At 31.2% G+C, this 27,840-nt stretch overlaps 2 protein-coding genes across 7 annotated transcripts in view; one reads left to right on the top strand and one right to left on the bottom strand.

The window, feature by feature from the left end:
• Positions 1-27,840, bottom strand: part of LOC127715160 (heat shock 70 kDa protein 4-like) — a 61,266-nt gene that overhangs the window by 26,650 nt on the left and 6,776 nt on the right. The window contains exons 1-2 of one of the 3 annotated variants that reach the window (XM_052221190.1): positions 2,756-2,772; positions 1,909-2,046 (exon numbers count right to left, since the gene is read on the bottom strand). In XM_052221190.1, coding sequence (XP_052077150.1) covers positions 1,909-2,012 — 104 coding nt within the window. In that variant the 5' untranslated portion in view covers positions 2,013-2,046; positions 2,756-2,772. Of the gene's footprint in view, positions 1-1,908; positions 2,157-2,755; positions 2,773-27,840 lie in introns of those variants that run through there. The other 2 variants (XM_052221189.1, XM_052221191.1) reach the window with 2 other exon arrangements.
• Positions 2,337-26,795, top strand: LOC127715159 (serine/threonine-protein kinase PLK4-like). Of its 4 annotated transcripts, none has more exons than XM_052221187.1 (17): positions 2,337-2,615; positions 16,942-17,133; positions 18,487-18,601; positions 18,938-19,050; positions 19,291-19,379; positions 19,604-19,836; positions 20,370-20,428; positions 20,677-20,927; positions 21,266-21,911; positions 22,123-22,367; positions 22,602-22,717; positions 22,977-23,054; positions 23,511-23,644; positions 23,913-24,119; positions 24,425-24,667; positions 24,941-25,047; positions 25,325-26,795. In XM_052221187.1, exons 1-17 carry the CDS (start codon positions 2,580-2,582, stop codon positions 25,440-25,442), a joined length of 2,982 nt encoding a protein of 993 aa, XP_052077147.1. In that variant the 5' UTR covers positions 2,337-2,579; the 3' UTR covers positions 25,443-26,795. The 4 variants fall into 4 exon arrangements, with proteins under 4 accessions (XP_052077147.1, XP_052077148.1, XP_052077145.1 ...); XM_052221188.1 differs by lacking the exon at positions 2,337-2,615 and adding an exon at positions 15,016-15,326; XM_052221185.1 differs by lacking the exon at positions 2,337-2,615 and adding an exon at positions 16,100-16,788.

Here is a 27,840-nt window from a genome sequence, read left to right on the forward strand (position 1 = left end):
GACATAGCAGTTCAGTCTGAGACGTTAAGCTGTAGCCCGAAGCCCGTCTAGTATAAATCTCTTCGGACTAGTGCAGAAGCACTGGTGATTGCCCGATCGGTCTAGTGATCTGAGATTGTTTGCAAAATTGTAGCCTGTATTTTATTGAATCTATGAGAACAAGTTACCATTTTACTGGTATCCCTATTTTATTATGAATGGGTTCGGTTACTTCTAGTTCTAATCAAAGAGAACCAGTCGTCAACATGATATACCTAATTACCAACAAAATGGAGAACGAGGCTCGACCATGTGCTTGCAATAAACACATTCTATAAGTATCATTCAATGTAATCAAACAATCAAGGCTTTGATCTTATTCAATGCTGAAATGGAAACATGGGGCTATCCCAGGTAAAACACTGAAAAGTTGATGAAAAGGCCTACACGAACACCCAGAGAAGTTTCAAGTTAAAAAAAGCTATGCAGAAAAATACTCTAAGCCTTTTTAAACAACATGAATGAAAGTGACAATGAAGTGTCAGAGAATTATTTTTTAATGTTTAAGACTGAAATCATCTGGCAAGAATGTACACTTGAGAGCACTAACAAGTCCAGACGGACAGACTCTTTACATGGAGAGATTAGCAGAAAACGATTTTAACTACATTTTGTACTTCTACTTCCGCCATGTTGTGATCGTTGTAAATGCAGTTACCACAATAAGTTTAACACCAGTGATTATAGTGAATATACATGGATGGTACCAGCGGGATTCAAACCCTCAATCTCAGGATCTAAAGCCAGTGCTGTTACCAACTGAGCCAAACAAGATCTATCCTACCTCAACCAGTTGGGCTACCTTTATATCTGCAGTTATACAACACTCTTCCCCATTTTCTTTTTTCACGTTGCATACCATCAATCAGAGCAGCTCATAGTCCACTACTGGACAACCCAGAATTTTTCACTCGGAAAACCCTCTGGCCAATTCCAAGATGTCTATCATACCTGATGACACAATCAAATTAACTAAACTGCCAAGCATTAGTTGCTTGCATAGCCAGTATTGTAAAAAATACATGGATGGTCCCAGTGGGATTCGAACCCTCAATCTGGGGTTCTTAAAGCAGCGCTCTAACCGACCGAGCCAAAGTAGATCTTCCCTAACTCAACTGGTTAGACTATACATTTATATCAAGTTATCTTCTTCTTCTTTCGTTACAGAAAACCATCAACGTACTGATGTTTACTTTCCGGCGCATGCCTGGTAAATGTATCCAAATAAATTGATATGGAGATTTTTTTGTCAAAACATAGATTACAGTTATACAACAACATGTTCCAATACAAACCAATTTCAAGTTGGATTTTAAGAATGGGTTGCACCGGTTGACCCACTGTCAAACAGTGTAAATGGCGTCAATGAACAATCAATTTTACCGACTCCTACATGTAATTGTGACTTTATAACATATGCATAATTTTGTGGCATCAGAAATCTATGTGAAAGTCGTCTTAAATGTGGGTCTCATTGGGGTCTCAGCGTGACGCAGGATTGCCGATTTTTTTTGTGAAAACCGGAAATGAAGTCTAGCGGGATAGGGGAAATTACAAAAATATGAGAATTGCTTACGTACATATTGTAAGCGGGATACGGGAATTTAACAAAACAGTATGCGGGATCCTGGAGACCTCCTTAAATTATATTGTAGATATTTCTTTGTAATATATTTTTGATTTCATTTATGCGCTCAATTGTAAAGGATTGTTTATCATTACTTTTTATCCTGAATACTATCATAACTGACAAGTGACACAGATCACACTAAAATTTATATCGAACATGCACGATCATACAAATGTACTAATGAATAAAATACCACTTGGACAAAAGATTTCTAAATTACAAAAATCGTATTAACTTACGGTGTATTCCTTGAACTGTATTCATTGTCTATTGTTTCAATACCACCTTGTCTCGCTACAGCAACGAAACAGGAACTGTTACCAATATCAAAACCGACCGGCATTTTTACACTTTTCTTGTTACCTGTTGGAAATTATCTGACAAAAAAAAATGAAAAAATGTCTATACAAATAAACTTTGTTGATCTACAGACAAATAAAAAGATTTCTCCAAGTAAAGAACTATCCAGAAATAAATCACAAGGAAGTTTAACACAAATAAAAACTAGGCTTTTCTAAGAAATTTCGAGAAATCACATGGAATATCGCCGCCTTCGAGAACTTACGGAAGTTATCATTCAGCAGTAAAAACTACATAGTTAATATAAAACAATATACTTCACATTTTAAAAAATATTTGTACTGTAGAATAAAATATATATATGGAACGTAAAAACTTATATGATTGATTTTATTATGGCAATTTATTTCATTATTTTTAAATTTTATTCCCTGCGGTATTGCCCTCATTCAAGTTGAGGCGCGTCAAGAAAATATTTTGAAAATGAATACACGATGTGTCAAGGCTTGAAAAGGAATACACTATCTTCAGATTATCTGTAAACAATGAAGATTTATATTCATCTACAAAAATTAACAGAAAGAGACTTTAATACAGATTAAAAAAGACAATGGCCGGTCAATTCGGCGTTGGAGAGACAATAGATGTAAGTAGCCGGTTATCAAAAATAAACAAAAAATGGTCAAACTTAAAAAGTCATCAAGGCTATTAAAGCTTATGATCATGGCAGGCCTGATCAAGAAATTCTGCTTCTCATTAAAAATGCATTTCTAAAGCTCATCTTACCATAAATCATATCAATACAGCAGTTTTGGATTGGATTTGGTCCAGCTAAAATGAAATTTGAAGTTTTGGTTTTTGCTTCAACTTCTTTACAAAAAACTAAATCCTCAGTTTGCAGAACTGAGCATTTTGATATGATTGTCTCATTATCAGTAAAAGTAAGTATGTTTCAGTTTATAAATCTTTGAATTCAGAAGTTTGATGTTCAGGAATTGGGCATACATGTACACCATACATTATATTATATGTATGAGGGTAGGAATGCCGTTTATCGCCAAACGTCCTTATTTCGCTACCGTTAGCATCAAATGAGCTATAATTTTTTTAAATCGTTGGCAAAATCTCATTTTGTAGCTACTGTTAGGGTCAAATGCAGTAAAATGTTTATCGTTAACATTATTTTAACAAATATTTTATTGTCATGTGCCGATGATGTGGGATACAATGTAACCCATTCCTGACCTCATGTATCTACGGACAACTGACAGATTCTTGCGCTTTCCTGTAAATTTCTCGTGTCACAATGCTTATGTTATAACATCACAGTAATAATTGTTTGCTCGATGACGTTACTTACATGTACGCCGATTGACCTTGGGTCATCTGGTGTAACACAATCATAAAAATCAACTTGAGATTGGTGTATTCATCCACCGTATCTGGACATCACAGACAATTTTTATGATGCAAAAGAGAATTTAGGATGTTGTCATTTTAGAGTGATTGTTGTATGACTTTGATTCAAGTGTCTGACACAGTTACAACATTTTGCATAAAAAAAGTGTTGCAAAATCCAAAATAACTACATCTATTAGGAAAACAACCGTGCCATGCTGACCAGTATACATCTATATTTTCATCCGGTCCACATGCATGTAGTTAATCCTTTCATTTGATGTAATTTTGATGAAATGAACACAGACTTACCAGATGAAATAGCCTGTGTTATGTGTTTCCTGACAAACCCTTATTTTAAGTGTAGACTTACAAAATGTAGCTTACATGTAATTCAAAGATAATTTAACAAATCAGACAGGATAGTATTTAAAGGGACTGGATTGGTGCACTCACTACATTTTCAGAATTTTTCTGCTGTTTGCTATTAATATTTAGAGAAAATTAATCTTGAACAAATAAATGAAGTAAGCCTTTCAGACTACACGAAATTCGTCGGACCATCGGATAAATCCGGTGAATAATGGATCGGTCTGGTAAAATTTTGTTGAATTCCGGTCCGAATGTCCGGTGTTGTTTTTTTCATGGATTTTTCTAGCATTCTAGCAAAATCCCAAACGATCTCAAAATTCATTTTCATCTTTATTATTCATGACAGTTATGTTTATTTTGTTCAACCACAAGCTTTATGCCGAAAATCGCCAACAAGTAATGTGTAAATCCGGGAAAAAACATATCTGACTGACAAAAACAACAATGGCTGCCATCAACCGGAAATGTAGACAATACCGGATCAGATTCCGGGAACGGCTAAGGCTAATTCCGGGTTTGCCGATCAAATACATTGAATAAATAAAAAAAAATCCAAGCAGGTAACAAATACAGCTATGAGTATGAAATATAAACACTAGAATTGAAAACCAAAAGATATATGAAAAAGAAAGAAGAAACAGGAAATATTTTATACAGAAACTCTAAATTATTTTTAGTTCACAAATAATTTTCATGTCAAAATCCAATAAAATGTGACATAACTTTTATTTGTCACTGAAATGCATTCAAGCAATTGTGCACAACTTTCATCAAAATATACACTCTTGTCACACGATTTTGTTTTTGTGCATTTTGGAGAGGAGTAGGGCACAACAAGTCATAGGTTTGTTGTATTTTGTCGGATAATTAGATGTAAAAAATATTGGGTCTTGTAAAATTTCGTTCGGTCTGGTAAAGCTAGGTTCTTTACCAGACCGAATGTCCTGTAAAAATAAAATTCATTCGTGTAGTCTGGCCTTTGTCTTTTTGGTTATCTTGGTAACTTTTTCAATTACTGTCTTGCACATCAAGATCAAACCTAATACAGTGTTTTGTCATTGAATTCTTGCTAGAAATCTAGATATTTTATAACAGAACTTGACCAGAAGTTGTTAAAGTGAAAAAAAATATAAATGATTTTGTAAGATCAAAAACAAACCAGAGATTTTTTCATTTTCATAAGAGACCAACAATTGGTCAGGATTAAAGAATTAAAAGACTTTCAAAAATTGCCTAATTTGCCATTGATTTATGCATGAAAGATTTGGCCTGAAATGTTTGACTTGCCAGTTTACCCATTCAAACTGGTTCCTTACTACCTTGTAAGTTGTAAATAAAGGGGACAAGGGTATAATTTGCATATAAAACTTGTTTTACTTTCCATAATGCATGTTATGTGCCTGGACCTACATGTAGTTTTATTCCCAGTATTTTCAAATAGCAACATTGTATTTGAAAAAGCACTGTTTGTCTCACTACAAAAGTCAAAAAGTCTGAAAAGACCAGTTTTTGTCTGAATTTGCATGAATTTTTACTCGACATTCTTAATTTGTCTGAATAATTTTTAAAAATTCTTGACATAGTATGAATTTGTCTAATAAGGTTCTTGATTTTTCTTGACAAGTGTCTTGACAGTATGAACATTGTCTTAAAATTTCTCGACACTTCCTGTATCATCTGATAAGAGTCTGGATTAGTCTCGACCAATTCTTGACTGTCTTAAATTTGTCTCGATCTGTCTTGACATATTCTCGACATTCTTAATAATGTCTGAATATGTCTCGACATATTCTTGACATTCTAAATAATGTCTGAATATGTCTCGACACATTCTTGACAGTCTTAAATATGTCTTGACACTATCTCAACATTATAAATTTCACCTGAAATGTGAACAGACTTATTCTGCACTGTTTATGACATTCTATTGCTGTTATATACTCCTTTTTTATTATGGCTAAACTAAACTTTGAAGAATCAAGGATTAATTTGGTATAGTAAGATACCCTTTTGGTGCAACTGAGTTGGAATACCCTGAATAATCCCCCATATAGTTTAATTTTGATTTATTTTTATTAAACATTTAAGTAATTGTTTTCCTTGGAATATAAGTCGAAGGTATTGACAAACAGCATTTAGATTTTTGCCGTTCGCAAAACTGCCAGTCAAATTTGCTTTACTAAAATAGGTGTCTTGTATCTCTTTTGGACCCCGTAATTCATCTTTTGGGTTTGTGTGGCTAAAAAAAGAGGGGGGGGGGGGGCTTTCGTTTAGGTCAAAGAATTTGTTCCCATCTTGATTCAAAAACCTTATTCATTTTTAAGAACAACCCAAAAACATTTTTTATTCAAATTTGAGTGTTGAATTTTATAATTTTTATCAAAAATAAATATTTGTGATAACTCCTTCCTGAAAAGAATAAAATGTTTAGATCTATATTATGCATGTCTGTTTGAGAACCATTTCATAAGACCGATGATTTCTATAAAAATCATTGATGGGACCCATTATAAATACATTTTTTTTATTATTCCTGGAGTAGATAATAATTTTCTTTTAATCTTTGGGAATTATTCAATTTGTTTTTATGTTAAAATAATTAACTTCATAATTTTGATGAAGAAAATCCATTTCAATTCAATTTTTTTTCATCAAAATGATGATTTTCATTTTCATCTATCAACAAACTTTTTGAATTGTAGTGGCATGGTCGGTCAACTGATAAGTTGTATGGCTGATTACAGGTAAAGCAATAACTTCTATTTGACAGTTGCGTGTACTCTGGGTGTGGAATACCTTAATTTTAAGGGGAACATCCTGTCCATGTGTAATACTTAATATATTCCAACAGATGACATTACACAAATTTTTCTTCTGTTAAATGAATGATTTGTATATCATCATAATTTTCTATTTATAAAAACCACATTTTGGTATAATAATTATTACCATATCAACATTGAATATTATGAATGTAGAATGAAATATGTCTGTAGTATGATTGGTTTGAATCATTTAATTTATAAGATTCAGGAATCAAAATTTGTAATTATTTAAAAACCCACATTGAAATTGTTTTATATCAACACACCCACATTTAAATTATTTTATACTTTAGATTTCATAGCCATATTTGCATTTGTAAAAATATTCATTTACCCAAATTTTCAATTATTTTACATGCCCAACTTTTATTTTTGTTGTAAAGAAGTGTAACTTGAAATAACAGTATATCATATAAAGAGAAATAAAGATTAAAGTTATATTATGAATATTGGTCATGATTTGTAAAACTCAGACCTGTCAAGTAAATTTAAGACACGATTCAAAATGTTCAGAATATGTCAAGCCATACTGAGAAAAAATAAGAATGTCGAGAATATGTCGAGAAATTTCAAGACAGTATTCAAATGTCAAGAATTTGTCAAGAAATTTTAAGACCATATTCAGAATGTCGAGAATATGTCGAGTAAATTTCATACAAATTTAATATAAATGAGAATTTGTCAAGAAAAATTAAGACACAAGTCATACTTTTGGAGAATGTCGAGTAAAAGTTCATGCAAATTAAGACAAAAACTGGTCTTTTCAGACTTTTAGACTTTTGTAGTGTCTGTTTCCTTAACATTATACATTTTAAGCACCACATTGATAATATATTTTCTATTGTAAAATCTATTAGGGCAGCACTATGGTTCTTTAAGGACCTGGAGAAACCACGTGTTGTTCATTGTTGTTAGTCTTTTTACATTGTGTTCATGTAATATACAAATGTATAAATGTATGTGTTTACGTGTATGTCTATTTTCTTGGATGGATCGTTTGTTGGTGATTGTTTTAGTCTGTTATACTCAAGGGTCTGGAAACGATCATATCTGCCGGACATGACCTAAACTGAAAGGTCAATGTCCAAAATGGCAGATTGGGATTTCGGTCCAAAAATTATTTTTTTACAAAAATGATTCGGTCATTTCATTGAGATGGGGTCTCTTAATTGCCAATTTGCACTGTACTAATTTTTGTTTATAAATGCTTTTCTGGTAATAAAACTGCCACTTGAATATATTATGATAATTCAAAGGGCCCTCCTAATAATCATGCCTCTGGGTGATATTGGCTAATCATACATGTAGCTAACCCTTTTTTTTACTGTATTCTGCACACCTGACAGAAGTTTTCAAACTTAGAACTTATCAAGCTGATCATGCTAATATTATAAAGAAATTCTATTTCATGGCAAATTAAGATCACTTCTTTATTTGATAACTTTTCAACAAAGACAATCTCAAATTCTGATTTGAAAATTAAAATTAATAGTAAATTACATACACGGGAAAAGGTTATTTTTACCAGTCAAACATGTGCTTTATTTACTATGTAATATGCATGCTTGAAATTGTCTTCTCCAGAAGTAAAATGTGAAATGATTCCGTGCTACATGTAAATTAAATACATGAAATAGGTGAAACTATTATAAGTTAAATACAAACACTTTTACAGGTAATAAAATTTAAAAAAATACAAGGATTTCCTTTCATTTGATAAACGAATCCCATAAATGAATCGGAATCACTCATAGATTAGTTTTAACTTGTATCTTCCAGTTTTTATTTCGACAGCATAATCAAAAGAATTGTATTAATTCCTGAGAAATGAACAGTTTTAAGTCATTGAAATCATTTCAATTTTATTTAAACTGTTTCTTTCCATAACTTTTGTTTTTTGAATGTTTTTAGAAAAATGGTAAGAAACTTCATGAAGTAAATGCAACAAAACTGTCAATACAAGTGTGTAGATGCCATGAATCTATGAATAATTTCAACAGTTCAAAAAGGACCCCAACTTTCAAGTCCCCTCTAAATCATCGAAATTGTATGAAAAAAATTCTGGATCCTTGGTTTTACAGTTCAATATTTTTGGTCATTCTGTTATCCTTTCTACAGTTATGTGTATATGAATATACTTTGCAACTTGCAGTTCTTCAGTACATTTGTAATTATACATGTACCTATAAATTCCCCAAATTGGTAAAACAAATTAGGAAATTTCCCAACCAAAGTTAAAAATTTGAGTTGAAAACAGGCCAACCAACAATTTTAATTACTAAATAAAAATGTAAGCTTAAAGCTTAAAATTCCAAATTTGAAAAAAAAATGAGAGAACACAGATTATAAATTAAATGTAGAGTTTCATGTTTAGGACATTGTACTTTGTAGGTATGCCACATAAGTTTAAAATGGCATACCTGTGATGCAATATTGAAATAGTGATTAAGCTGATAATTAGACCTTATTAACACCTGGTAAACATACATGTACACCTGTACATGATTGTGTTGTTTATATCTTGATTTCAACATGTGTGAGTGTCAAAAAAACACTAGATAATTCATAAAGATGTGATTTATATATTATATTAATTCTAACTTGAACAACATGTACAAATGTATTTTAAGAAAAATCATTAAAACATATTTATTTTTAATTTATTACCTTTTTTTGTGTGTGTGTGTGGGGGGGTGGAATGATTGGTAAGGCAAAATGGAGAATCTGACATTTGCAGTGACTGTTTAAAATGACACCTGATGTTACATTATATGCTCCATGACCAAAATACTTTTTATTTTTCACACTTCAGTTGACAAACATTTACACATCTTGATGTGTTATTATGAACTACATACTATTTTTCACTCTCTTCTTACTAATTGGTAACACAAATAAACATGCACATGGTAATGTTGATTTTTTTTTTTTAATTAGAAATTGAATTTGAAAATCCTGTTACATTCAGTGTTGTCCCTAGATATTTCATATAGCATCCTGGTAAACAGGGAAATATGAAATACCATCTTGTTTCTAAAAATTATAGCATCACATTATCATGTAACCCGAATAATTCAGTCCCTCTCCGTGATCGACTCTCCCACTCGCGAGGGCCTGAACTCTTTATACGATAAAAACGCGTCACGAATCCAGGATTTTGATTGGTGCTCTCTGTGAGAGAGAGCCAATCAGCTAATAGCTAAATGTTATCGAGAAAGGTAAATCCCGAGCTAATTCCGAATGATTTTTTGACGATTTTTCATTGACTAGGCCTTCAGGCGTTAATGTAGCCATCATAGAGCAGTGGAATATAACGACTGAATTATTCGGGTTAATTATCATGATGCTAAAAGGCCCTGGGGAGAACACTGTCATTTTTGTTCTTGCAGACAAACAGAATAAATTAGTGCAACTTAAGTAAAAACAACTGTACTAACCATCCTTTTGGTGCATGACTATATATTCTCTAAGCCAGTTATTATGCTATAAAAAATCTTTATTAATCGCATTGTCTTTTCCGTGTCCAATTCAAAATTATCGTTTTTTAAACGCCGTTTACGGGACGTATTATGGTATACCGTTGTCCGTCCGTCATCGGACATTAACTCAAAAATGCTTTAACCAATTTGCATAAAACTTTGGTGAGTTGTTTATATCTATTGACGTATTAGCTCTCTTTCGTTTTTTATAAAATTTATTAGATGATAACTTAACCAGTTCTCCCCCAATCCCTCTTGTAGTAGTGATTGAAACAGCCTTCTTTTATAGCCTATTTTTATACACCTGTTTACGAGACGTAATTATGATATACCATTGTCTGTCCGTCCGTCGTCAACGTGTCGGGCAATAACTCAAGTACACTTCAACCAATTTGCATGAAACTTTGTTGAATTATTTATATCTATTGACGTGAGCTCCCTTTCAATTTTTATAAATTTTAGATTTTACGTTTCCGAGTTATTGGGTGCACATTATTCATTAAAAAAGGGGGATTTTCCAGTTTTCAGACAATTACTCAAAAATGCTTTGGGCCATTTTTATGAAACTTTGGTGAATTAATTATATCTATTAACGTGAGCTCCCTTTCGATTTTTATAAACTTTAGATTTTACGTTTCTGAGTTATGGGGTTTTATTCATTATAAAAGGGGGATTTTCCAGTATTCGGTCAATAACTCAAAATGCTTCGAGCAGTTTTCATGAAACTTTGGTGAATTGTTTATATCTATTGACATGAGCTCCCTTTCAATTTTTATAAATTTTAGATTTTACATTTCCGAGTTATGGGGTTTTATTCATTAAAAAGGGGGGATTTTCCAGTTTTCGGACAATAACTCAAAAGTGCTATGAGCAGTGGTGACTGGGTTATATCTATTAAAATAACCTCCCTTTAGTTTTTTATAAATTTCTGATATGACATTGAGTAGTTATGGAACTTTATTCTTTGAAAAAGCGACGGGTGTATCATGCGCTCATGGCGCAGCACTTTATTAGTATTTTACTCTCCATACTTTTTTAGAACTGTCCTTGACAGCAGGGAGTTCAATCTTGCAATTTGTGGTCCATGAACTCTTTCCAGATATGTTGTTATGAAAATGCCCTTCTTGGAATTAAAAATCAGAAAATTGTGAAAAGTAGCCAAAATCAGGTGGACATGAGAGTCATTTGATGGTCATTACATTAATGGTAAAAACCATAGTTATTAGCTGTTATCCTGAGTTGTTCAGGAACACAAGGAGATAACTGTGGCCAAAAAGAATTATTCTCTATAAAAATGAACATTTTGGCAATTGCGATTGTAAAATATTTTGCAGTGAATCCCATTTCTACCTTCCCCCTGTGAAATAAACAAAATAAGGTTCCCAAACTAAACTTGATTGTCTGATCAAAGCGGGAAATTTAAAGGAAGTATTTTAACACAAAACACAAAATCTCGTAAATAAATATCAAAATATCTAGTTTGCTATCCAATCTTCAATAAAAAGTAATTGAATAATATTTTTGATAAACACTATTAGAGGATAGGTTGCATTTGGAATTATATAGCATTCAATAATACATAGAAACAGACATAGTGTCAAAATGTCAACAGGAAGTTCAAATTGAAGGGAGACAATTTTTGTGGGGAATGAACTAAAATCGGTATTGTTAAATCTTATGATATATTTCTGGTGGCAATAAATTAAATAATTCAAATATTAGAACGCTTTCACACATAATCTTTAACAGACTCAAAAAGCTACATATAGGATTACCTAAAAAGGCTTTATTAGTATATGAAAAGAATATTTAAGTTTTGTTTGTATAATTATAGAAATTGGTGGGCCCTGAAAAAAATATTTTGGGAACCCAGCTGGCCCCTGGAGAAAATTGAAATTGAAAAATAGACCATATTTAGCTAGAGTGGGATGCATCCTTTAAAATTCTTTAGTCCTATTACTATTTAAAACAAGCTCTATTAATCAAAAATATTCTAGGGAAAATACTGGTGCCAATAAATAAAAATATTGTTCAAACAATTGAAAGTTAACAATTTTACATAGATTAAACTAAGCCTGAACAATCCACTTTTAAAGTGACTTGATAATTATTCCTATATTATCACTAAGTTCCCAGTACTTGAAAATATTGAAAGGAAATTTGATAACAGCTTTTAACATTCAGGTGCAACATTTTGAATGGATATTATAAAAAACTACAAATCATCTAGTAGCTAATTTTAGGGTGTATGGAATCAAGTACACAAGTTTGCAAAAGATCCCCTTATATAATTGTTCCAATTGGTATATTTGACATACATGTTAAAGTTGTACACATGTTAATATTATAGATTATAATTTTTAGATTTGGTCTCCTCTTTTAAAACTACACACAAGTCCAAAGGTGACAGTATTTTTATGCCTCCGCCGTGGAGGAGGGGGCATTAAGTTTTACCCTTGTCAGTTTTGGTGGCGTCACTTTTACTGTTCTAGAGTTATGCCCATTTCAAATGGAAAAAATGCTGAATTTTTCATTTCCGTTCTCTAACTTTAGTTTGCCTCAACCAAACGTTATGAAACTTATACACAATGCTTATTACCACAATACACAGATCAAGTTTGAATGTTGGTGGCATCACTTTTACCGTTCTAGAGTTGTGCCCCTTGACAAATGGAAAAATTGCTAAATTTTTCTAGCAATTTTTCGTTTCCGTTCTCTAAATTGTTTGCCTCAACCAAATGTTATGAAACTTGTACACAATGTTTATTAACACAAAACTCCGATCAAGTACAAATTTGGGTAGCATCACTTTTACTGTTCTTGAGTTATGTCCCTTTATAATGTTAAATGCAGTTGGGGGCATCATCTGTGTCCCATGGACACATTCCCCATTTATTTAGAACACGGGGACCAAATTGCCTGGTTCAAGCATCCACCTAAGGCACCTGGCTGAAAGTATTAAAGAATTGGACAGTACATAATAAAAATTTGCTTGCTCAAATTTTCTTTAGATCTTCTTTTATAAAACTGGGGGAGAGCATTTCTGGTCTATTTCATCTCCTTTAGACAGTTTTACACTTGGTGAAAGTGAGCTTGATGACATCTGATAACTTCTCAGACATTGTGACAAGTACAGCTGATAATTTCTGCTCATGTCTGCTCCCACTAGAAAATTATGGAGCAAAAGTGGTAATTTCTGTCCGACATTTGGTACATGTAAGTCATTTCCCAAAGCTTGTATGTCAGAAAAAAAGTATTAACAAAAATACTGAACTCCAAAAGTAAATTCAAAAAGGGGGTCCATAAAACCTGACAATATCAAACATTAGACAATATCATCCAACAAAAAGGATGGAAAACAACTGTCATATTCCTGTCATGTCAGATGAGATGACCTGACAGTTTTCAGGACCTCGACCACCTTCCTATACGCATTCATATACTGCATGTATTGTAAATATGATTTGTTTTAAGGACAACACGGCATTCGTTCAAGTTGGTAGACTAATGTATATATTATCATTAACTGATCATCAGATAATTATCAAAGGGTCTTAATAAATTGTAAGTGATGCAGAATGCAATTTATATGATCAGTTTCTAGACAAAAGTGGTGTCCATGTCGCACTTTGTTAATCTGCAAATCCTAGAAACAACTTTCCACCAAAACTGCACAAATTCTTTAACTGGACATGAAATTGTGCACCTACTACATTGTACATTTTTTTTTTTTTTTTTTTTTGATGGGAGGGGGAAGGGGATAGGAGTTTTATACCAAAACATTGACTTGAATGAAGCTGCTTCTGCTTATATCAGTTTGATACTCCACACCTCTTTGAAAACAAAATGACATATGATAATTCCAATAATTTCACCAAACTTGCCCTGATTTTAATTTACAGGATCTTGAAGTTGTGAACATACTTTTTAAACTTTTTATCTGATTGGTTTTTTTTTACAGTTGTGTTTTAAGTTTACCATACCAAAACAACAACTTTTATCATTTCTGCTTATAAAATAAGGAAATGTGGTATGAATATGATTGCCAATGAAACAATTATCCATCAAAGTTCAAATGAAGTGAATGTATGCAATTAAAGCCTTAAAAAATGAAACATATTGTTATGAGATGACAGGCAACATATAATTTCTTTGAAATTTATAATTATTTTTGTAAGAGTTACTGTTCTTTGTTATCAGAAATATTCTTGCCCCACCATGATCAGAGGGGTTCAAAGTTATTTTTAGAATAGGAAGAATTATGATTGACAATTCTGAAAATGAAATAATTTTCTGACTCAATGTCTACGATAACACAGTACCACAGTATTAAAACAAAACAAGAGACATAAAAACTGCAGTAACTAGAAATATAACTAAGCGACGCTACTGATTGTATGAATCATTTCACTAAGCTGACCTCGCATGTTACCCTGGTGCTATCCAAAAATCCTGGGGAGAACACTGTGAATAGGGGGAAATCTTAAATACATCCAGAAATTTCTAAGAATTAATGGTCCACCTTTGTAAATAAAAGTTCACAGATCTTGAACTTGCCTGATTTTTCACCCTAAACGGCCTAAAGTTACAAATGTATCTCAAGTTCAAATACAACATTAAAGACCATATTTTACAGTTATCCTTTTGAAAAAATGTGCATCTCTTAACAGGAGAACACCTAAACCAAATCATAAAATTATTCAGAGCATTACATGCACATTTTAAAATCTTTGGTCAGGCACAGTAATTGTAATTATAGATTTAATTGACAGAGATACAATGCAAAGTTATACAAAATTAAATTTTTTCCACATGATGTATACATATAGATTAAATATTGTCAATCGAAATATTTAATTTTTTCAGATTTTGATGAAGATCGTCATATTTTATCAAATTTAAACAAAGTTCATTGTAACCTAAAATTTAAATGGTTTTAAATAACTTCTCTAAATTTACTCATTGTACAGTTAGTTTTACTTATATATAGTAATTTTGGCGTGGTCGCTTTAGTTTGTTGACACAACTTTTTAAAAGCCATGTTTGATCATATAGCATGTATAGATTTACTCAAGTATTTTTAAGACTTTTCATTGAAATTTTAAAGCTATTTGTTAAAAGTAAGTGTCCTTTTATAGAATTTCTAAATCTCCTGTGCTCATTAAAGAAGGATTTCTTCAGGATTAAAAATGTGACAACGCTTGACCATGTGTTTGTCCATCTTTATGTTTTATTTATTATAAAAGAGGATATTGTTATGCACAGTGCATGGAAAATATAACGGTTAGTTTATTATTAATATTTCAATGAAAATAATTTATTATTTCAAAATTTGCAGATACATATAATTATCTAGCTTTATAAATAGTAACTTGTTGTACTTTCAAAACTGTTGTTTGTCATTTTGGGTTAAAAATGGTTTATGACAACTCATCTGTACAAATGTATTCCATTGTCTAGTATCAAAATTTTATTTTTGTTAAAAGTATATGGTTGGACCATGAAAAAATCCCTTTGAACATGTTGAAAGGGTAATAATGTTGTAACAATTTTGTTAGAATAATTAAAAAGATTATATGTCATGTACGTATATATATTCAGAAATCCCCCCCCCCCCCCCCCCCCCCCCCCTATTTAACAGTTAGCTTTCACTTATAGTAGTGTTTAGGGCTTCTATTGAAACAAAGAGTTTGATCACATGAATAAAGATAGAATTTTAATGAAATTGGTCAACAATATAATATTTGTTTAGGATTAACCATGCTGATAAAAAAAAATCCATGTCTGTACAAACACAATGTTATAGTAAAAGGGTGTGTTCAAAATAAAATTTATATGACTTTAGGCATGCAATTTAAAAAAAGAAGGTAATATTAGTTCAAAAAATTAGATCAAAATCAATTCTAAACAGTTAAATAATTTATTTTGTTTAATATTTAATGTTATGAGAGAGGTGACAAGTTTGTTGACAAGAGATCGAAATCAATATAGCTTTTATCAAAAAAATCAATTAGGAATTAAAAAAAAGACAATTTAGTTTAAAGTTTTAAATCTACAAAATATTTAAAGGGTAAACAAACTGATATGCTTTTGAAGGTATATTGTAAAGAATGTATGGCACTATTTCCTTCAGGTAAATAATCTTGTACAGGTGAATAATTTTCCAAGTCCAAACATGACTGTTAATCCTCACATTACACTATAGGTGTCATGCTAAGCATGGTCTGTCCGGACATGGAACATAACAACATGGGGCACTCACCCTTGACAATTAAGGGATTAATTAGTGATTGTGTTTCAATCATGGAACTGCTGAACTTAATTAATTAGTTTATAATTAATCAAATAAACAAGTGAAATACATGTTTTGATACAGGAAAAAACATGAAATGGACGATGTTTAACCTTGATATAGTATATATATCCAGGGCTTGGATTCAGTTAGCTATGAAATCTCAAAATGTTAATCAAAAACTTAGAGGAATATCATCTCTCTGATAGTGATGTTTCAAAAGCTCAAATTTTCTTTGACTTGGTCAATACCAACATGGAGGAATTACTTAAACCATTAGATGTTATTAAATCTGTGGAATTATGCAAACCATGTGATTTCTCTATTACTGAAATTGACATCATGAATATGGAAGAAAAATCGTGTGATCAGTGTGAAATTAACAGAATTAATGAAGATGAACTTATTAAACCATGTGACTTCAGTATCAGTGAGGATAATGGAACTATTGAGGTAAATTTGTCTTCTTATTTGCATAGACTTAAAATAATAAAAAATTGTTGAGGTTTTGTGATTTGAAGGTGAAATGCAACCTTTAACTAAACTTATTCAAGTTGATATAAGTGTTTATGCATCTTCTAATACAGAACCATTTTATCTTTTCAGGATTACCAAGTGTTGAACTTGTTGGGGAAGGGGGGTTTCGCATGTGTGTACAGGGCCAGGTCTAACAAAACAGGCGAAGAGGTCGCCATCAAAATGATTGACAAGAAACTGATGAAGGCAGCAGGCATGGCAGCTAGAGTGAAAAAAGAAGTTGAAATTCATTCAAGGCTGAAGCATCCAGCAATTTTAGAGGTAAATGAAAAATTAAACATGTGGAAAACAATACAGAATATGAAAATTATCATAGTACTGCATTATCATGATTATACTACACCACTATAACATTATCTCTTGATGAAGCTGTCTACACTGGGTTAAAGAGCTAATTCAAAGTGACTTCATCACTTGTAACAATGTTAATTTCCTTATGATTGGAGTATGCAGATATTTATCATGTTTATTATTAGGAATGTCAGTTTCATTGATGCACATGTATAATTGTATATTGGATTTGAGATGATGAAGCTTAGGATGAGTAAGATGGGACATTTATTGATTGTTCATGGCTATAAACATCATCACCCATGTAGGTGGCTTGCAGAATCGTTAATCAAGGTGTTGTTAAAGTATTTCTTATGTCATTATTGCTGAGTAATTAGCTGTTTGTGAGACTTATAATTAGGTCAACAATACTCACCTTAATGTCGTCAATTACATGAAATTAACATTTGAAATGTGATTGATTAAATACTTTAATGTAAAGGCATGATTAGTAAGGGTGTTATGTTGCTTGTTTTAGTGAGCTTGTAGGTTGTTAATTATCAAAACAGTATTTGATCACTTGGCTTGGGTGTTGTTTGAAATTAACTGTAAATGTCTTTATCCCTTAGCTTGTATTGTCAAGTAGTAGTTAAAAAAATCAACTACAAACATAATTTACTTTTAATACATGTAGTAGGGTGGAAGCTTAAGTCAATAAAAATTACTAGGTAATATTTTTTTGGTAAAAAGACCAGGAATAAAATTTCAATTAGAAAAACATGTTTCAAGTTTTAAAATTGTTTTGTAAGAGTTTAATCTCAAACACATTTTCAGGCCTTTCACATTTTCACTCAATCATTCAGTCTTTAAGGCACTTGAACCTAAATTGCCAAACCTTTTTGCATAATGGAATGCATACCAAGAATTTGATAATCTAACATTAGCCAGTAACTTTTAGTACAGGTTGGAACAAATCTTTGCAGATATGCACTATTCCTTAAGTGCAGTGTTGCAACTGGTCAGTTATTAGGTGCAAAGTTCAAAACATAAAGTAGAGATTGTGTAAATGTGCCAAAATGAAATCCAGACCATATACTGAAGCAGTAATATGCTTAGCATGTTAAGGGTATTGATTTAACCTTTAGTTTATTAGTTAAAGGAATCAATTGATCAAAGGTCAGGTGAAAAGTTGAACTTCTCTTTGAAGTATTTGTCCAATAATTTAATCCTTTTAAATCTGTGATCAGCTTATGCAATATCATAAGAAATATGAATGGATTAAATAACTGCCACCCCCACGTTTGAACCTGTAAATTTAAAACATTGTATTTTTTTTCATTGCAGTTGTACAACTATTTCGAAGACAGCAACTATGTGTATTTGGTGCTTGAAATTTGCCATAATGGAGAACTCAACAGATATCTTAAAGCCAACTGCAAAGTTTTATCTGAAATGGAAGGTTGGTATTTCTAACAGCAATACCTCAAAATACAATAAAATTGTATGAAAACTGTAGCATTAGTCATGATTATAAAAATGCAATAGTTGAACAATTTAGCTTTATTTAACTTTACCCAGAAATTACAATAAAATTGTATGAAAACAGTGACTATCATGATTATAAAAATATCCTGATTCAGAAAGTTAGCTTCATTCAAAGTACCTCCAGTATAGACCCATTCCATTAATTCCATTAATAAAACCTCCCTAAAATAAGTAAATTTGTACATTGCAGCTTTAAGTGTGTTAAGTATTTTGTGTTCAATTTTTTTAACCTTTGTATTTGTATTTTCAGCACGACACTTCATGGTACAGATTGTATCAGGGATGTTGTATCTCCACTCACACGGAATACTCCACAGAGATCTGACTCTTGCCAATCTACTACTCACCAAATCTATGGATGTTGTAAGTGGCTTTTTTTATTTAATTGATAATTTTTTTTCCACATCTAAGCATTTCTTTGTGTAAAACTGTCTCTGGATTTCTTAGAAATACATGTATTAGAACGTGAAAGAGGAAAACAAATTTTACAGTAAACATTTAAACAGAACATTTTTCATTGAATTATATTTGAACTTGAAAGATTAATTAAATTTCATGGGAGGAAACTTAGCAATATTTATAAATGCATTTATTTATTTGCAGAAAATAGCTGATTTTGGTCTAGCTACACAACTGAACTTTACTGAAGAAAAACATTTTACCATGTGTGGAACACCAAATTATATTTCTCCGTAAGTATAATATCACTTAAAATGAGATTAAATAATCATTTTGCTAGTGACTCAAGTTTTAAGGTGATGCATATTCAGTGTAAAGTCAAGAAAAGGGGATAAAAGCATTAAGTTTTTGTCTTTTATATTTAAAAGTTTTGGAAATTTACCCCAAAATTGTAATCTTTGCATGGTTATATGATTTTTTTTATGTTTTTTAATAATAAATTGTTTTTATATTGCAGTGAAATAGCCATTAGGTCAGCTCATGGTTTGGAAACTGATGTGTGGTCCTTAGGTTGTATGTTGTACACGTTCATGGTAGGCAAGCCTCCATTTGATACAGATGCTGTAAGGAGTACACTGAACAGAGTGATTACAGCAGCATTCGATCTTCCAGATCATTTGTCACAAGAAGCCAAAGACCTCTTACAGTCATTGTTGAAGAAAAATCCAAACGATAGAATACCATTACCAGGTATATAGAAAAGAGTTATTGAAAGAATTAAATTTTTAAGAAGAAAATATTTGAAAAAAAAAAAATTTTATTTAGATAAAAATCTATACAGTATAAATCTTAATTTAATTTAATTTAAATAATTTTTTTATTTGTTTATTTAGATTTATTATTAAAAAAAAATTAAACACATGTTCAGTTAATTTTATTATCCAATTAAGATACTTAAAGGCATTGGAAATCTAATTAGTCCACCATTGACGGTATTCCATCAATTAATTAATAGTTGGTACACATTAATCATATTCAATGCTTTCTGATGTGTTTAGAAAAGTTTTTGAAACAAGAATAAACATGACTATCATTTACATATATATTTATATCTGAAGTTGTTTGTTTTAGTCATTTAACTTTTAAATGTTATAAGATGTTAAGCTTAGGTACACAGAATATATTAAGATAAAAGTTAATTTTAACAATGGATTTTTTTTCTTTTTAAAATTTCTTTTCATTTGCTTTATTTGTTTTAATTTTTATTTAATTTTGTTTTTCAGAGGTGCTAAATCATCCTTTCATGACCAAAGATGCATCAACGGAATTTAAAGGTCCACAGGTAAAAATTTACAAACACTTTTCTTCAGGTTTAATATAATACAAATACTACTGTCTTTGTCTTTTTTATCATATTTATCATTTAAACTTCTTGAAAGGGAAATTCAAAAAGGCAAAGATATTTTATATGAAAATGATGAGGAAAAAATATGGAATATAATTTATAAAGAGAAATTCTTTTTTTTACAAAGTTTTAAAATTTTCAAGATTTTGTAACTGAAATATTTAAATGATATCTTCTATTTATAGAATTTCGGTGAGACATCTATTGACAGTGGTAGAGGGACCATGGCAACCATTTCCACCACAGCATCAAGGGTGTCAACACGACCACGTCCCTTCCCAGCATTCCCTATGGAATCTGGAATATCAGAAGGAGACGAGGACCAATTGAAAAAAGACAAATTCTCAAAGAACTCTGAGGATTTGAACCTGTTTTCGGGACCAAACACACCACAATTGAGGCACCCACCATCTCCACCAGTTAGACTGAGGGATAGGTAGGATTAGCAATAAATATTATAAAGCATTTAAGAAATTTGTTTATTAAACTTTCTCAAAGGATCTTTAAAGTATCTTAATTCTTAAGGTTAACATCAGTAGACCCTGCATTTCTAGTTGTTATTAGGAAGAAAACTGTTAATTGAAAAGACTGAAATAAAAACAAAATTGAAATAGATTGTTTTTTTATCATTATGATATCAATTATGTATTTAGCTGCACCCATTGAGTATGAAGCAGATATATTGATTAAACCTTCCATTTCTGACAGTTGTAAAGTACACCAACTTTAAAGAAATAATTGACTAGGATTAATCATGTTTTTTGCCATTTTCAGTGAACGTGAAGCAGCCAGAATGCAAATGAATCAACAACAGGGTGATTCTGGACATTTCTTAAGGAATACTAACCAAGATAAGGCTCAGGAAAGACTGTTCAAAGCTAAACAAATGGAGAATTACTTAGAGCAGCAAAACAATCGTGCTGGACAGCAGTTTGATCCAGCAAAATATCAAGATCGTGCCAACACACCAAGCAACTCATCGGGATGGTCATGTAGCATGTCTCTACATAGCAATGACAAACCAAGTCATACCGACATCAGCAAACCTTCTGTAGCCTCCGACGTTTCATCACAGGATGAATTTAGTCTACACAATACAAAGAAAATACTCAATTTCGATAGTGACAGTCAATCCACTGGTCAACATGGAAGTTGGCATGAAAAATCTAAAGACAGTGTCAAAAATATGGAAAGACAACATAGTCAGATGAAAAAATATGGACGCAGTCGATCGTTAGAAAATTTCCTAGACAATGATGAAGAAGATTCTAATTCTAATCAAGGTGCTAAAGTAGAAATTAAATCCCAGCGATCGGTAGAGGAGGCTACTAACTCGTCAACGAAAACAATAAGAGATGTTGTATTGCCATTAACTGCCATTCGTCTTCGACCAATCAGACAAAGAACGAGAAATGCTATCGTAAGTTTCGAAAAATAACTGTACAATTATGAAATGAGAATGCATTAATAATCATTAAAATTCAGAATTCTAAGTTGAAAAATTATTTGCATAGAAAGTAAAACAGTCTTTTTTTTTTTAATGTTCCAAGTTGAAAAATAATTTGTTTGGATTTTTATGACAAATACTTTGTTGTGATGAATTGTAAAGATGATTATATCTTGTTTTTCAGGTCAACATTTTAGAATCGGGAGAAGTTTGCATGGAGTTTGTCAAACTGAAACAAAAGGTTGAAAAAGTTGTTGAAGTCATGGTGATATCTGTTGATGGTCAGAAAATCAATGTTTACCAGCCAAACAGAGGGAAAGGGGAACCAGTTGGAGAAGAACCAGTTGCATTGCCAACTGAACCAATCAAATCATTTGTATTTGATATGTTGCCTGAAAAGTATTGGAAGAAGTACCAGTATGCAGCAAGGTAAATTGTCTCCCCTTTTAAAGTATTCCTTAATTTTTTATTGAATCTATTATTGACTCCTTTCTAGAAATTAATGTATTTAAACATCTTTTATTAAGAGTTTATTTGAAAATTGCATGTAAAATTTTACCCCTAAAAAATAAATAAAGTTAAAAAGAAACACAAATTCAAACAAACAATAAACCAATAATTCCAAACAACACTTTTAATTAAAATAACTTTGTATTTTTACAGATTCGTCAAACTGGTCCGATCCAAGACTCCAAAGATAACTATGTATACACAGAAAGCCAAATGTATGTTGATGGAAAACAGTCCGTCACCAGACTTTGAAGCAGTATTTTATGATGGTAGGTTTTGAAAATTGAAACGTATATGTTTTCTTATTGAAAATAATTATTCAATATTAAAATTACTAATTTTTATGTGACAGAGTGATCTATATAAATGTTTATATTTATGATTTACGACGTAAGTCTTATGCACGAGTTTGTTCTCCCCATATATATCTTTGAAAAGATTGAAAAATATATATATATATATATATATAGATATATTAACCAATTATGAAGTTTGCTGAAATATTAACATGATAAATGTTTTGTAAAGGCACACATCCTTTGGAGGACGATGATAGTTTAAGCGATTTAATGGAATCAAGACCTTATCCTTTCGTGCCTTCGTGGAGTAAGTCGACACATTGTGGCTATAGCTAACAGAACTACTTTCTTTATAGATGTGCATACTCACTCCTCACATTTTACCAGAATTAATGTTGTGTGTGATTTTTTCCCATCTTTTTTGCACATGGTTATTCTCATGCTTTATAGCTCACAGTGTGTATATTGTAGTCCTGTATCTTTTAACACTATATATTGGAAATCTGATACTTCTGGCTTTTTTGACACATTGTAGTCATTTGCTCATATTTTTATATGCCATTGAATTTAAATTCTGAAATTCTTTTAAGTTTCTATATCTAAAAATAAAAGTTTTAAATAATAAAGAAGAAATAAGATCAAAGAAAAAAATCATGTAAGATATAAATCATCAAAAAAGTTGAAAGTGATATAAATTACTTGAAATTTTCTATGTTTAAATGTCTTGTTTCATATTGTAATTTGGTTTGTTTTAATTTTTCAGGTGCTAAATTCACAATGAGTTCCAGTAGTATGAGAATTATAGAAAAGACTGGGACATCCTTGGTGCTAGATTCAGAAGAAACAGCTCAGAGACTGGCTGAAGATACCAAACAATTGTTAGAATATGTCAAACAGGTAGGTTCACTTCAGATATCAGTTGTAGAATGATTATTAACAGTTCATAAAAAATATTGTTCATATTTATTTTTTTTTTCAAATTTACATGAAGAAAAGTAAATAAGAAAAATTTAGAACTGTAAAAATTTTACCAGTAATTTTTCATTGTTATTTTTTTTTTTGTGAAAATGAATTGTACTTGAGTAATTCTACACATAATTTAAATTTAAATAATAATAAAAAAAAAACAGTTGACATTTATTTTAAATTCTATGTTTCTTTTCAGTGTCGGCAACAGTGTGAAGAAATTGACAGGGTAATAAGTTCTGTACAGAGCCGATGTGGGTTGAGAGAGCAGCTCTTCCCAGTGATCATTGGTAGACGGCCAAGTGGTCCAAATTTAAACGATTCCTCTCCATCTACGGGGACAGGCAGTTCCTTGGCAGTAGAAATCAATAGCAATCCTTCATCAGACTCCAACAGACATGCTACAGTAAGTAATCAATTGGAGCTAAATTGATTTAAAATTTTTTGGGCTTTTGTCTGTGAAAAAGCATTGATATACAGCTGCTTATGACAACACATGTTATCATGGTTATTTTGTCCATAGTTTTAGTTTGGAATTAAATTTGATGTAGACTTTTCTATTTCTGTAATATTTTTAAAAAACAAATCAAAAGAAATTTACTAATTTGCATTGTTTTACTTTTTTTTTTAAAGTTAATTTGAAAATTTATTTCTTGACATTATAAAATCTTATCTACATAAATATCTAATAATATTCCTTCCTTTGTATAGATGTCTTCATTTGATGGCACAGTAGTGAGCGCTGTAACAGACTGTACCAGTAGAGTGGAAACAGCACCATCTGACACATCAAGGGATGTAACTCTGAAGTCCAAGTCTGTCAATGAAAAATCAGCAGTCAGCAATGGTGGTGGTAGTCCCACTTCAAGTCTCAATGGTTCAAGTCAGCTACGCAAAGTCACCAGAGATGTTCTAAAACAAGTTTTCGTGCAAGATATTGGATGGGCTTCAAAGGTACATATCATTTTTTTGTTTTGGATTTTTAATAACAAAGACAACAGTCTGTTTTAGTTTTAACTTGTTTCCTTATGTAGTATGAGATGAGATTAAAAATAAGTTTCAATTCTGAAATATCATTTTCATCTCAAAATTGTTCATTTTAAAATTTTGGAAAAATTCTATTGATTATTTTTAAGGCAATTATATTTTAATTATTTTTTTTTAAATTCAAGAAGTATTTATTATGTTGAAACATATTCATAATGAATTTTTATTTTTATTTTCCAGCACTCGAATGGAGAAATATGGGTAAAATTCAATGACGGAACACAGCTTGGTGTCAAGTCATCTACAACAAATGTCAAATATATTGACTTTCAAGGAAAACTTTATAGGTAGGTTTCTTTCAAATAAAAAGTTAAATCTTAAATCTGAAGCAATACATATGCTTAAGAAAGAATTATTTTGAATAAATTTTTTGGCAAAGAAGAAATGAACCCATGTTATAAAGATACGCTGAATAGAATCATTTTGTACTGTGGAAATCAAGTCATTATTTTGACAACGTAATTTAGAAAATCTGAGAAGACACAACCTTACAAAGTGACTCCTGTTTTTAATATAATTTTGACTTTACAATTTATACTTATGTTTTATTATCTTACATTTTAGATTCCAAAGGACAGATATTTTACCAGATATTGTGCGAGCAAGACTGGAAAAGGTCCCATTAGTGTTAGAACATTTACTGCAGGACTCGCCAACATCTTCAGTAATGACCCCTCGCTGAGGAGACCTGTTTTAAAAACATTCCATAGAGTGCCATATCCGTCCTCGTCCATGACCTCGGTCAGGACTTCTCTAGTGCTGTGATATGTATAGTAGTGTCAGAATTGTTCCTGTGATGACTCGACAGGCAGCTGCTCATTCTGTGTCTCTCTAGACTTTTTACTCGTATACCTCCGTACATAGACTTATATATGTATAGACTCTTTGCATTTATTGTGTACAGATGTGTAGATATTAGTGTATTGTATTTGTTGTGTAGAAATCTCTTTGTTATTGCTCATACTAGATTATTAGTGCTAGTTTTACCTGAATATCCCATATTCTTGTTTAAATTTGGTTTTTACCTTAAGTTATTTTTAGCATTTAGATTAATTTATTTATTATCTGACGTTTTAAAAGTATTTTTAGATGTTTTTAATTTATTTTGTACTTGTTTAACTTGTATTAAATTACCATGACAACTGAGAATTGAAACTTTTCTTTTTATTTTACCAAAGATGAATTGTTTTAGCATATAACAATCAATCTGAATTTAGTTGTTTTTTTAGATAAAATTTATATCTAAATTTTTAATGTCAAACATTTTTAATTTAAATGAAATGTTTGTTATTTGAAAGCCAACAGCTCTTGCAAGAAATACCTATTATGCTTTCTATCAACCGAAAAAATACTTAAATGAGACACCAGTGAACTGCCTTCTTTCTTAAAATCTGCTAATTTACAATCTAATTGGAAAATATGGCTCTGTTACAGCACTTTTAAAGTGAGTTGCTTTACTTAAAATCAGTTTATTTTATATAAGGAATCAAATTGGAAAATTCTACTCTGCTCTGCAACAGCATTTCCAACAGTTAACTTCATTACTTAACAATTTATTTGTAAAATGAATCAAATCAGAAAATCCTGCTCTGCAACATCATCATAGTGTGACAAATTATATACCTGACTTGAAAGAATCATCTTTGTTATAAATTCAATAAAAATAACAATGTTAAGTGATCACAAGATTAAAAAAAAGAAGCTCAAAATAGATGTTCTTTCTTCGCACTGACAATGTTTAAGTTGTACATAAAGTCGGCCATTGCAGGATTTTCTTACTTGCTTCAAATTTATATTTTAAAGTGATACAAAATTTATCAGTCCAAACAGATTTTTCACTAGCCTTAATAATAGCATTGAGCATAGAAATGTTCAGTGTTCATCCTTGTATCAATTTGAACTTCACTTTATAGAATTGTTGGCTACTTTAGTTTTGTTAAGTTGGGATATTCATCTGAAAACTAATTTATTCTATTTATGCATTTATATATTGAAGAAAAACTAGTCTAAAGAAATAAAATTGAGAGTATAATAATATTGTATATTGATTTTTATTTGCTATCCAAAGATAGGATGATTTATACATCTAGTTTGACTGCATTGAAGGAAGTAAAAAAAAAACACACAACAAAAAACATTTTTAGTTGCAGGGCAAAAAGGATTGTTGTGCAAACATCATCTGTTGTCAATCTTAGTACAACCCCTGAACCTAAATTAAGTGCACTATGGGTTTATTTATTTTCTTGGATTAAGGAAAAATTGCATTTTCATGGATATTTGATTTCATGGTTTAACAAAAGTGCATACAAGCCTATATGAAATTTGTAATTGGGTGAGCATTCAAGGCTGTAAACAACTACAGGATACTGATTAACCTTCAACAATGAGCAAAACCCATACTGTCGAGTAGGCAATAACACTGCACATTGACAAGATAACAACATGTGAAACAATTCAAACAAAGAAAACCAACTGCCTGATTTAGGCAAATATAACAAAAAAACAACTATGGCAAACAGAAACCACTGGATACTAATGGGAAGTATAAAATATGTGACTGGGTTAAAAATGTTTGCCTGACAAAACTGGGACATTGCTGAAACAATACAACATTAAATAAAATGCTCCGCTGGGCGCAGCTTGATACGACCACAGAGGTCGAACCCTGAACAGTTGGGGCAAGTATGGACACAACATGCAAGCTTGATACAGCACTGAATTTGGATTGTGATTAAACATTTGACACAGCATAGGTTTCTGACACAGAATGAATGTGGTCTAAGAACTTAAAATTTTTTAATTTACCTATATATATATATATTCAAACCATTTCATTATTATTTGCTTTTATATATAAATCAGAAATAACCAATTTAAAATGGAAAATTTTAAAGAAAAAAAAAGGAAAAAAAAATCCCCCCCCCAAATTTTTTGAACCCCCTTATGATTCATCACCCCCAAACTCAATCCCAGCCTTCCCTTTGTGGTATGGTACCTTGCAGTAAAATTTCAGAGAGATCCATACACTTGAACACAAGTTATTGTGTGGAAACTAGAATAAACTGTTATCACAGAGATAT

The sequence above is a fragment of the Mytilus californianus genome, unplaced genomic scaffold (genome assembly GCF_021869535.1).
Source record: "Mytilus californianus isolate M0D057914Y unplaced genomic scaffold, xbMytCali1.0.p SCAF_9, whole genome shotgun sequence".
Taxonomy (NCBI): Eukaryota; Metazoa; Mollusca; class Bivalvia; order Mytilida; family Mytilidae; genus Mytilus; species Mytilus californianus.